At 46.6% G+C, this 13,411-nt stretch overlaps 1 protein-coding gene across 4 annotated transcripts in view; it reads left to right on the forward strand.

The window, feature by feature from the left end:
* The window catches only part of GTF2H1 (general transcription factor IIH subunit 1), a 488,969-nt gene that overhangs the window by 76,806 nt on the left and 398,752 nt on the right, over nucleotides 1-13,411 (forward strand). For all 4 annotated transcript variants that reach the window (XM_086956061.1, XM_086956063.1, XM_086956064.1 and 1 more), the window contains exon 5: nucleotides 3,863-3,956. In XM_086956061.1, the coding sequence (XP_086812187.1) occupies nucleotides 3,863-3,956 (94 nt within the window). The remainder of the gene's footprint in view (nucleotides 1-3,862; nucleotides 3,957-13,411) is intronic.

Raw genomic sequence — 13,411 nt, forward strand, 5'->3', positions numbered from 1 at the left:
TCAATATAGGTGTTGGCTTCTAGGACTCATCAGCTCCAAGGCAGTCGACGACTCAAGAGGAGAGGTCCACCCTTGAAGTGCCAATAAGAGCTTACTGAATTCAGCAGAACATCCTCATCCACCCTTGCACAGGCAGGATCCCTGCCACCACACCAGAAACACTTTGCTTCAAAACTGCAGACTCTCCGTCGAATGCTCGACAACCAGATACTCTTTTACAGCCAGAGTCTTCCAGGGTGAAGAAGTAAAAGGCTGCTAGCAATCCTCTTCCTCCTTCACCACTTCCTCTACCACCTCGGTCACCTCTACTGCATTTACCTGCTCCTCATTCATCTCCTGCAACTTCCCATCAGGAGTCGCCAGAGTCTTTGTTACAGGGATTACATTTAGTCTCCATTTTGGCTTTCCTTTTTGGCTTAGCATCTTTTTAAGATGGTGGTTTGAACATGTTTTTCACTAACTTGAGAAAATGCCACATTGGTATTTATTTTTGGTTGACAATGTTGTGCTGTAGTCTGCTCTGTTAGTTTCAGGGATACATATACTAGAACACGATGTCCTTGCTTTATTATGTGCTCGTAGGAGACAACTATTTTTCCCAGACTCAGTAAAGATGTTATTCTGTGTGTCTAGCAGAATGAGAAGGCGGTGATTTATTATTTAAATGTAGTTTGTTTTGAATTTGAAGAGAGGCAATTCAAACTGGAATTGTTGTGGAAGCTGCTTAGAGCTGTGACTGAAATGCTGTTCCGCAGGCCCCAACATTCATCCTAAGAAGGAAGATAGCTGCGTAAGCAGAGATGCATGCAAGCTTTTACACTGATACTGCATGTATTCATTAATGCACTGATGCACAGTGTCCTGAGGCATTGCACCAAGGTATGGGGTTAGATCATTCCAACTGGGTCTGCTAGAATGATACTCCCACAATGCTCTTGCTAGAGTAGAGGTATTAGTGATCAATAGGATTTCCATTAGGAACATTTAACATAGTTGAATTGTATACCGCGATCCAGCTACACTTAGCTGCTATCGCTGCTTATATGCAGAATAGGGAACACTCCTCACTGTTCAGAATAACTGTCATTAAGCTTTCATGGAGGACCTTAAACGGGTCGTCCCCCCTTAGGGTGCCACCTGCTCTAGTCTTGAACCTGAACATTGTCCTCACCATACTTCTGGGCCTTCACTTTGAACCACTACATTATAGGCACTACACTCTAACCCTTACAATTCTTCTCCTGGAAAGTTGCTTTTCTATCAGCCTATTCTTCTGTTAAGCATATTAGTGAGCTATTGGCCCTCATACTGCAAAAACCTTTTCTTCCAGGTACACAATGACAGGGTCTCCCCTTTCCACCTTAACCAGATAGCTGAGCTCCCAGCCTTCTTTCCCCAACCTGACTCTGTACCAGAACGAGCACTACACACACACACACACACTTGATGTCAAGCCTGCTCTTATGTATTACACAGATAGGACTAGGTCCCTCTGTAAAACACTACAGCTTTTTGTTGCCTTTGCACAGCCTCATAGAAGTAATTTAATATCAGAGTCCGGTATAGGTAGGTCGATTATCAAACACATCCCAACCTTTTATCTTAAAACCAATATCCATAGCTGACATCTGCGAAGCTGACACTTGGTTAACTGCATTTACCGTCACAAATGCAAGTGTGTGGACATTACATTCTTACGCAGTAACGGTCTAAAGTTGGTCAAGCTGTCCTAAAGACCCTCTGCTCCGTCCACTGGCTAGCCACCACTCGGAGAAGTACTGCTTTACAATGGATGCAGAGCATGTGTATCTATAGCCACACCTGCTAAGAATGGATAATGTTGCCCTGAAAGAATGTTTGCTGAATGTCGTGCCACAGATTTACGCAACCACCTCGTTAGAAGCCAGTGTTTGCTGCGGGTATCTTCAGACGTAATATTTACATAACAGGGATTTTCTCTGCTTTTCTACTGACCACTTTGTACCCACTCTCACCCGTTGTGCGGAAAAACAATCTAACAATGGAGTCGGTGCCCGTGTGAGTTCACTACCAGAGGAAGAGTCACCAATACCTTGTGACTCGAAATAATTATTCAAAGAAGAGCAAGTTACAAACTTCCAAACCCAACAATAAATGGCAGAGCATGTGAATCTACACCACTACATGTGACACAGATTCTTACAGAGTAAGTAACAATCCTAATTTGAAGCACTTGGCGAATGGACATTAAGGAAGCATACATTAATAAAGGGGGAAATAATTTAAAGTCCTTAGATATGGCCATAGATTTGCTGAAAGTTAAAGTAAGTGCTTTCTTCCAGACCGTGTAGCCCACTCTAATTCATGGTTACAGTAAAAGACTAGAGGAGTATCAAAGTGCTGTTGTAACAGTAGCCTGTTTAACCTCTTTTGAAGATTTTTTGGAAGGGATTCGTTCTGGTAGTGGGTGGAATAGCATTTCATACACTGCAACGACAATCTGGAAACAATTGCAAGTGGATTCATTTGGGCAGGTGTGGGGGTATTGAAGTCTGAGGGTGTCCGTACTCTGTAGTCCAAGCTAGCTGCCGGAAAGGGTCTGTTTCTAGGCTAGATCAGTGGTTCTTACCGTGTGGTTTACTCTGGAGGTCCGGGACTGTTTGTAAAATGAAATAATTACACATTGATAAAATATTTATACTTAAAGTTGATATACTTATCTTGATTTGTTGGAGCAGAGATGTAAAATATGTAGAATCTGGTATCGACGATTGGTGGGTTAACTGAATCATCACTGGTATGTGCCGATAAAGAGACCATGCATTTAGAGACGAAAAGACAAAGTGGTATCCTAGAGTCTAGCATATCACTTGGTCTCTTTGCAAAAAAAAGCTACTTTTTTAAAACTCAAACTCAAACTTTCCAATCAAAATGTCACTTTTCATGAATGAATTACATTTAAAAATCCCATAATTTGTGTATGTGCTTTAGGTATACTTGTTTCTATACATGTTTGTATTGTTTTGAGATCCACCTCTCCCCTGGAGATTTCTAGGATGTGAAAGTAATCCCTGGCTTCCAGTAGTTATTCAGAAGAGGGGAGGGGGTGGGGGGGTGCTCAGAAGTTGAAAGGTTAAAAACCACTCCACTGGGCTACATAATTTGTTGTTCCAATATACATGGCTTTGTTGTGGATAGAAACCAATTTCATAGTACAATTGGTTTCCGGTTTCAGAATACTTGGCATTAAGGGAATGGTAATGTGCAGCAGGAGATATTTGGGGCAAAGAACATGGATAGACCGTCAAGGATTCTGGCCAAGAACTTTCATGCCCTACAATTCCCAAACAGGGAAGACTTTGCAGGAAGATTCATCACATCTCAACTCTCTGGACTTCTCCTCTACCCTCTATCTCAATGTTCAGGCTAGACTAAATAGATGTTGTGTACATATAGTGAATCTCAATACTCCGTTGTGGCAGGCTTGAAGGGAGTAAACAGTTGTTTTTTTTTATATAACTTATCAAGGATAACTGCAATAGGTTATGCACGTTAATTAACTTGGCTTATCACTTTTCTGAAACCAGAAACTCAACCTGTATTGTTGCCTCTGCTAACTTTCCCAATCAACATCTGCTTACATTTAAATGTCTAGATTCAATAGCACATTACACCACCACCTCATTCTAGTTTCCATACCGTACTTAATTCATCATATAGGCTATGCACTGTTCTAGGATGGTCACATTTGAATTTTGAATCTAGATTTGCAAACAAAGCTTTTCCATACTTATGGGCAACTGGTCAAAATGTTTATGTATTGTATACCATGCAATGAGAGGAACTGTATATTGTGAGACTGTTGTTTTTATCGTTATTTCAGGCTGATGTGCGTCCTCAAACTGATGGATGTAATGGTCTTCGATATAACTTGACATCCGATATAATTGAATCAATTTTCAGAACGTATCCAGCAGGTAAGCCAAAATAAATGTTACTATAGCACATGCAAGCCCTAACATTGGTTGGGCAAGCATTTTTTTTTGTTTAAAATTTTCATAATATGAACTTTAAATCTTATGTTGATTTCAACCCGAAATGTGACATCTTATGCTATTTGGTATTGTTCATCTTCTCCATTAGTAAATAAGAATATACTTTTTTTTTTTTTTTTTAAAGTAACGCCTGCATTAGCATTTTTAGTTTCCTGTAAAAAGATTTTGATACAATTGCAGCAGCTTTCTTTATAGCAGTTCTTTCAGTTAGCTGAAAGTCAATGATGTAAGGTTACCGAACTTGCAGCTGTCAACAAAGATACTGGACTCAGTGAATTTGGATTTTGATCATGGTAATCTTTCCCCATCATTCTGTAACCTTCTTTTGAGGATGTAGCAGTTTTAGATGGCCTATTGTGGTGTTACTAGCCACAAATGGATTGGTGGTACTGGTGTTACAGTACTTCAAAGTCAAGCAAGCTTTATTCGACGAGTGTCATAAAAGCATATAATACATATAAAAGTTTATCCTTAGAAATATAATAAATAATAATAAAATTTGCAATTTCATTAGAAAATAACATTGATACGACAGCCAATATGAAGTAAAATTTATACACATTACATGACCAGAAAGTATCTTTCGCCCTGATGTTAAAATTTAAGCTGCCAGCAGACTCTTCCGAATTGTCCATGCCCAACCTAAATATTTGGCCACAGCAAAGTATAAAGGCGGGTGAACACAGGTACGGATTAATCAACAACCTACACACTGGGCGTAACCAGATCCTTCTGGGAGCTAGATACACAGGGCACTCAAACAGTAAATGGCTAGTAGTTTCCATGGTGGCCAAACCGGCAGGGCAAGCAGTCATGCCCCCACTGGTCCACCTGCTAGTGAACGCCCTTACTGGTAAACTCTCTATTCTTAGTTGGAAGTAAAGCTTTCTGTCTAGGGGTTTTGAGATAACATCCAGAAGGCTTCCAAATTTTACCCATCTTTAAAATCCAGGAACGTACCAGTCAGGGAAAGGGGAGCTGTGTTCTTAAAAGTTTTCAAAGCCACAGACTTCTAGTACAGGTCTTTAAGAACCTTCTTTGAAGGAAACCCTAACATTTCCTGGATCACCCCACAGTTCCCTAGACCTAGATCCCTTAATGCACCCCGGATGTGTCCTAGCCACTTGATTTTTTGGGAGATGTCACTTTTTATTACATCCAGCAAACCCCTGGTATATACTTCCAATTCGGGCGTGGTCCAAAGCCGCCTCCGGTATAAAACTGGGCGCAAAGACGCAATAAGGGCTATTGGGCACAGACCCAAATCCTAAAATAAAGGGCTCATAGGGGTACTCGGAGGTAATTTAATTAAGTTCCTTAAACGATTTTAAGAGGACGTAATCCCCCTTAAGTTTTCAGACCCCCCATATTTCTACTCCATAGAGAGCAGAACTGACTAGTTTACCGTTATAAACTGATGAAGGGCTATCTGCTTTGTAAGGAACCTTGAGTGTTCCAAGCTCAGGACTCCTGCGAGCTGGCGATGTTTTAAGGTAGCCAGTTCAACCTGGTGTTTCAACGTTAGGTCGTGCTGGATACAAACTCCCAGATAGCTAAAAGCCTGGACCTTCTCAAGAGGTAATTCATTCTTACAGTGCCCTTAAAGGATTTTGACGCATTAAAAGACATAAACTTAGATTTTAAAACGTTTACTTCCAAACCTCGAGCGGTACAGAACTTTTCAAAAATCACCAAAGCCCTTTGCAACCCACTCGGGGTTTTGGATACTATCAGACAATCGTCGGCAAACATTAAAATGGGGACTTTGGCTCCTGCAAGGGAGGGCGCATCAACATTGGAGTCAATCAGTAGTTTGACCACGTCATTAATGTACATAGAGAAAAGGGTAGGCGCCAAAACACAGCCTTGGCGCACTCAGATTTCTACAGGGAACTGGGTTGTGACATTGCCAGGACTACCCCACTTGATCCAAGCAAAATTCTCCTCATGGAGTTTTTTTTTTTTAAACCTTTATTGTACCTTGCAATATTGCACAGCCCTTGGCCTACAACCCATAGGGCCGGCCGCAATCATGTACTGTTGGATACATTGCATCAGGGTAAGGCCTCAAACTGGTCATAATGGTTGAAGAAGAATAAATGTAAAATGTAAATGTACAGGGATTTATATAGCGCAAATCACCAACCGGTCTCTAAGCGATTGCTTAGGGAACCCGTCCTGGTATTCCCCTGTGAGATAACCCCGGCAGGGTATCCGCAAGGTGAAATCCAGGCTCCCTGCCGCGAGGGGTCGTTGTGGAGATTAAGCAAGCTATTGCCCAGAGTCGCAGAGTGTGAACCCGTGAATCGAGTAGACACTGGAGCGAGAATTGTCGAGTCCATGGACATTTTAGGACTCAAGACCCCGCCGAGCCGGGAATTGAACCCTGGTCCCGGGCTGACCTCTGCTTCCAGGTCTGCCTCCTCTAACCAGTGAGCCACACTTCTCCACAGAATAACAACTGAAAGGCAAAGTGAAACGCACATAAAAAGCGATACGTTGCTAATCAATAGATGTTTTAGTTTTCTATTTTTTAGAAAAACAATAAAAGGAAAATCAACAAAGAAATCACATTGCGGTCATCCATGAACAAATAGCATTACTTTAGCTGACTGTAAGGGTGTTCCCTTGTATGTATCACTGTGTACACCCACAATGAGAGGTCGGAAATGTGTAGTCTTTCTTGTACGTGTCTTTTCATGAGTCCCACCCTTGTCTTCCCTAAATTCATATCCTCTGGGTTCCGGTCCCCTACCCCACTCCCGTGTCCCCGTCCCCTTATGACCTTCTCAAGCCTCATCAGTCTACCTCCCCCTCCTCATCTGACTCCAGTGGGTCCTCTTCCGGCAGAGACTCACAGATTTCCCCTCTATACACGTTCCATGGGGTCCAGATTTTGTTCCATTTCCCTGAGCATGCTCGGCCTAAGTATACTGCCCTCTCCGTCACCATCACCCTATCCATATTCATGCACCATTGTGTTTTCGTTGGTAGTTTTGCCACCCCCCAAGGCTGTGCAATATCCAGTTTAGCCACTATCATGCCCAATGTAGCCCAGAGTTGGCCATATCTGGACAGGTCGTTGGGTCCCCATACGTTCAATAGACATTTTCGTGGCTCGGGGATGAGAGAGGTCTCCAGGGTCTGCGATACAGTGCGCATTATTTGCCTCCAATATTCCTGGATGCGTGGGCAGTCCCATAATGTGTGAAAAAAGGTACCCTCCTCCCCACAGCCCCGAAGACAGTAAGGGTGCTGGGCTCTGTGTATGCGGTGCAGCGTTGTTCTTGTGTAGTATACTCTGTGCAGAACTTTGAGTTGTACAAGCCTCAATCTGGCAGAGATGGCCACCTCCTTTGGGGACGCAATCTCCTCATTCCATTCGTGTTCGTACATCTCTGTTACATCCCCCTCCCATTTTTCTTTCAATGGAGTCATTGGGTCTGGCAAGTTGTTAATTAGCTTGCGGTAAGTCAACGACGTCGCTCGCTCAACCATAAAATCCGTGAGGAGACGATCCTCAATCGGGGATGATTCTGGTATTCCCTCCCCAGGGGGGATGGCAGCGAGTAATGCGTGACGTATTTGAATGGAACGGTAAGATTCCCGTGGTCCCAGGTCGTACAGTTCCCTCAAGCGGTCAAATGTTATAACCACTCCTCTTTCCCATAGGTCCCCCACCGTGGATATTCCTGTTGTGTCCCAGTGAGAGAAGCCCTTGCTGTGTCTCAGATTCCCTAAGGCACGAGAGTCCCAGAGCGGGGTGAGCTTAGTTATTGTCCCTTTCCAGCCCAACGCCGCTAGCGCCGTATGCCACAGTGCTACGGTGAGTCTCGTGGGTCCTAATAATTTTCTCACTCTGCGTTGGTCATAAAGCGGGGCCAGCATGGTATTGGTGCCTAATTGTTCCCTATCTGCCTGGAAAGCCGGGTCGGTCTGCGAGACATGGATCCATTGATTAATGGGCTTTAGTTGAGCCGCCCAGTAGTACAATTTGAGATTCGGCAGCGCTATTCCTTCATCATACCATCCCCTATGCATTTTGGCTTGCGCGATACGCGCCGGGCGGTTGCCCCATAGCAAACCAGATACCAAGGCTGCCACCTTCTTGAAGTATCCTGGAGCCACTGGATATGGCGTATTCTCCAGTACATACAAAAAACGGGGTAGGGACATCATTTTGTAAAGCGCCGCTTTACCCAGCATCGTTAAAGGCAATCCCGCCCAAAACTTGACATCTTGTTTAAGCCGCTCCATGGGTGGTGCCAAATTCTTTTGTGCAAACTCCGTTGGGTCCATTGTAATGTGGATCCCCAAATATCTAAAGGAGGAGCCAGATACCCTTTAGGGGCATTCTGTGCCTAACGCCGGGACCGGGCCTTTCAGTACATATATTTCTGATTTGGTCCAGTTGATCGTGTACCCTGATATTTTGCCATGGTCGTCACAGAGGCTTAGGAGTGCCGGCACCCCTAAGCATAGAGGGAGAGCCGGTCCTCCCAGCCCTCTTTCCAATGTATTCCTTTAAGTAGTGGAGTTTGCCGTATCAAATTTGCTAGGGGTTCTAGGGCGATTGCAAAAAGCAATGGTGAGAGGGGACAGCCCTGACGGGTGCCCCTCCCCAGAGGGAACGTTCGCGAGATATGACCGTTCGCAACCACATGAGCGACCGGCTTCGTGTATAGTAGTCTGACCCACGATATAAATTTCGAGCCAAAACCCAAGCAGGTGAGGACCTCAAACAAATAGTTCCATTCTACTAGGTCGTAGGCCATTTTTGCATCAATGGCCAGTATGACTGCCTGATCGGGGATCATGTCTGCCCTCGACAACACCCCGTGCACTCTGCGAAGTTTCATTGCCGTGTTTCTGTGAGGCATAAATCCGGACTGATCCGGATGTATAAGGTCGGGCAGATGTGCCATCAATCGGGTAGCAAGGAGTTTGGCCAAAATTTTAACCTCCGCATTTAGCAGAGAGTTAAGGCGGTATGAGGAGCAATCCTCCTGCGGCTTTCCAGGCTTGGGAATCGCTACTACGGTTGCTATTCTCTGGTCGAGCGGAAGTTCGCCCCTCTCTAAACATTCTCCATACATGGCTAGTAGGTGTTCACTTAGCTTCTCCGATGCGGTCTGATACCACTCTATTAGAATGCCATTTGGTCCGAGCGCTTTGCCGGGCTTCAGCGCTCGTATAGCCAGTTGTATTTCATCCCTAGTTATGTCCGCATCCAATTCAGCTGACGCTTCCGGTTGCAGTGTCGGGGTTTCTATCCGGTCTAATGCTGCCCTGGCCAAGTCAGTGGTGATACACCGTTCGGGGGTGTAAACTCCCTCAAAGTGCACCGCCAGTGCTTCCACTATCTGTTCAGGGCTTGTTTGAAGCCCACCTAGGCCATCTCTCACCTGCTGGATGCCCCTTGTGCTACCCCCTCTCTTATCTAGCCAGGCCAACATCTTTCCCACCTTATCCCCCACGTCGTATATCCTGTTCTGTGTATCAGCTATTTGACCCTTCACCTGAAGCCGGACGTGATCTGTGTATAGTTGTTGTTGGAGTGAAAGTGTGTGTGCCGTGTCTGGTGTAGGATTTGTCTCATGTAAAGTTATGTCACGAAGAGCCAATTCGAGCCTGGACAGCTCGGCTGCTTTTTCCCTTTTGTGGCCCGTGATCGAGTTCGTGGCTTGCCCCCGCAGTACCGTCTTGTATGCTTCCCATATAACCTCCGAAGAACGCACGGAGGCGACATTTTCTTTGAAATACTGAGTCGTCACCCTCTGAAGAGCCTTCCTGACCTTCGGGACCTTGAGATATGCTGCCTGTATGGGATAAATACGTTTACGAGACTTTTCTTGAGTAGAGATTGTCAGGGTGATCGGAGAGTGATCCAATATGCCTCTAGGGTGTATGTCAATGGTGTCTACATGTTTGTATGCCGTCGCCTAGCGCTAGGAAGTAGTCAATCCGTGATAGTCTGTTGTGAACCGTGGAGTGAAACGTGTACTGCTTATCCTGAGGATGGACATGTCACCAGATGTCTACTAGTCCCATTGCTGTTAGGAATCGTTGAAACCGGGAAGGTCCCCCACTCGGGCCTGTCGCTGGGAATTTATCGAGTTGTGCGTCTATTGTGGCGTTAAAATCTCCCCCAAGAATTACATCACCCTCAGGAAGGGTCAGCAAAAAGTCACTGAGCGCTGGAAGTGTGATTGAGTGAAGTGACGGCAGGACATACACCGATACCACATTAAGGAGTCGTCCCTCCCATTGTCCCTGTACGGCTGCGAAGCACCCCTGCCCGTCAGTCTTTGTGCACAGGGGATGAATTGCGAGGATTTCTTAATCAAAATGCCAGTACCCCTGGAGCCCGAAGAGAACTCGGAGTGAACTATCATCTTATATCCTCTCCTATCCAAGGCCTTGGAGGCCCCCCCTGTTAAATGCGTCTCTTGCAAAAGTGCTAGGCTAGGCTTTTGCCTCTTCAATGCGGTTAACACCAGGCCACGTTTCACCTTGTCCACCAGACCTCTTACATTCCATGTCAGTATTCGTAGGGGGGAGCCACGAGAGCGTGACTCGGCCTCCTCAGCACTACGTAACAGACCATCCACCATTTCTAATCATGTAGACGTGTATAAGTGTATCCAGGTGTTGGACCTGGGCCCTCGGTTTCACCTTATCAGCTAATATATATTCATCCGTAAAAGTCCATTTCTCGACCGTCTTTGTGAATTTCTAACAAACAAACAACAACCCCCCCTCTCCCTCCCCCTCCCTGCCTCCCTGCTTAACGGACCTTCAACTGCCCGCCTCCCCAACTGAGCAGAGCGCTTAACCCATCCCAAAACCAGAGTACTTGCGCGTTGGGGGAGAGCGTCTCCCCGGACAGGCGGCATCCCTGCTCTCTTCAGGGTCGCCCAGGCCAGCGTCCAACCATGAATCTTATGTAATGCTAGTCAATGAAAGGAGTCAGCGTCCATTGTTCTTGTGAGCTTTCTGTATTATTCCCCTCCGCCAGCCTCAGTTAGTTCATGTGTCGGCGACTTGCTCGCGCGTCTCTTCTGCCTGATAACTGTGACTCAGTTCGGCTGTCAACTCTGTGTCCGTGGTTTGTTCTGTTGGACCTACGCGGAGGTCCTGCGGTGCGCCAACCCTCGAGCCAGTCTCTGGCCGCTTCAGGAGAGTCAAAGAACCAGACCTTTTTGTCGGCGACCACCCGAAGCCGGGCCGGAAACAGCATTGAGTAGGGCAGTTCTGGTTCTCACAGTGTCTTTTTTACTTCCAAAAACGTCCTCCTCCGTCGCAAGACCTCAGCCGTATAGTCCGGGAAGAAAGATATTTTCGAGTTTTGAATTTGGATTGCTGGTGCCACTCTGGCCGACTGCAAAATGGTGTCGCGATCACAAAAGTTAAAGTCTTGCTAAGATCGGCCTCGGCGGGGCCCCCGGTTTCGGCTTCCCTCCTGGCACTCTATGGGCACTTTCCACAGAGAAAAAGTTTGAGAGGCCCTTGGGATTAAGTTGATTCTTGATCAGGTCTTCCACATATAGATCCATAGCACCCGTAGCTTCTGATTCTGGAACTCCTAGGATACGAACGTTGTTCCTCCGGGTGCGTCCTTCATGGTTGTCCAGCTTCTCTTTGAGCAATTTGTTATCCGCCTGCAGTTTCTCCATTTCCACCTGCAGGTCCGACACATCTTCCACCAGGGATTTTGGTTACCACCTCCACTTGCTTCACCCTTTCACTAATTTTCTGGAGGTCTGCCCGAATGAGTGTTACCTCCGTTGCTGTCGCCCCCACCGTCGCTTGCACCTGGGCTAGGGCACTTAGCACGTCTTCCAGCGTGGCTTTCTTTGCACCGTCTTCCTCTGTCCCTTTACCCACTGACTTGTGGTGTTCCGACTGGGGGAGAGACTCATATGCAAATTTGTCAAGCTTAGCCTGGGTGGAATTATGCTTCGGCCCTCTGCCCGCCATTACCGCACACCAAGAAATTGCTCACCGTCAAGCGCAGCTTGTGGTGGAAGTCTACTAGGCGTTTCCCCGAGGAGAATGGTCGACGGGGTTGCTTGAGTTCCAATTGTGACTCGGCTAGGAGATCGCTCCCCCAGTTTAGTAATCGGTTTTTTTGGGCTGGAGCTCCACAGTTGGGTTTACAACTCCACCTCAGTTACGTTGTTGCTGGGAAGTTCCGTTTTCGGGCCTGCTGAGACCTCGGAGCGGGCTGTCTGGTCCGTTGTCCGAAGGAGGTCGTGCTCGGAATGGCACAGGTTATACAAAATGGCGGCGGCATCGCACTTTTTTCGGGCTTCGTTATCCGTCTGTGTTTCTGCTGCCCGCAGTGTCGCGTTATCTTGGAACGAAGTACATTGCCCCCAGAAGGTCTACGGGGACGTCAGAGTCTTTGCCGCCGTTTTCCGCTCGAGTCGTTTTTCACTGCGAGCACTTCAGGTAGGTGAACACTGTTGAGGCCTCACTTCCACCCGGGCACCGCTTCAACCAGCGTCCGCTGCTTTCCGTGCGCCGCTAGGCCTTGTTCGGGTGGCGTCTTTTCTACCAATTCCCGGTGCGCCGCTGCTCCGAAACTTCTATGCTAGGTGCCGTATGGTCACTGGACCCGGGGCATCCCGTCTGAGTTTGTTGCTGAGCGGATAGGCACGCGGATTGATGCGGGATGCCGCCTTACTCCGGGAGCCTCTCTAGTTTGCTGCCGCCATCGTCTGCCGCTAGCCATGCCCCCCCCCCCATATGGAGTTTTTTGATCAGAGAAAGTAGGGGCCCAGGCATGCCCATATCATTAAGAACGCTCCATAAAGTCGAGCTGGGAACCAGGTCAAATGCTGCTCTGAGATCAATAAAGGCAGCATATAGACTACCCCTTCCAATCACCACAGTCTTCCAGTACAGCATAGCAAAATGCAAGACCTGATCGACTGTGCTGATTGAAATTCTGAAGCCAGCCTGCAAATGGGATAGTATGTTCTGTTCCTGCTCCCACTTCAATACTTTGTTGTTGAGCAGCCTGCCAAAAACTTTTTGGATGGTGTCAATTAGGCTGATGGGCCGATAATTACCCGTAAGGATTTATCCCCTTTTTTAAATACAGGAATAATTTTGGCCCCGTTCCAAGAATGAGGAATGGCATCGCCCCTCGCAAACACATTAGCCAAAAGGAGTATGTATGTACCCCAGGATTCCTTGTCCTGCAGAAATAGGTCTGCTGGTATGCCATCAATACCTGGCGCTCTACCAGGGATGACTAGATCAAGGGCACAATACACATCTCCAAGGGTGAATGGGTCTTCCAAAAAAGGTATGAATGGTAACTCCATGATTGGATTCAGAGCCTCGCCCTTTGCATATTGCGGTTTGAA

This window comes from Lissotriton vulgaris, chromosome 2_1 (assembly GCF_964263255.1).
Source record: "Lissotriton vulgaris chromosome 2_1, aLisVul1.2, whole genome shotgun sequence".
Classification (NCBI taxonomy): Eukaryota; Metazoa; Chordata; class Amphibia; order Caudata; family Salamandridae; genus Lissotriton; species Lissotriton vulgaris.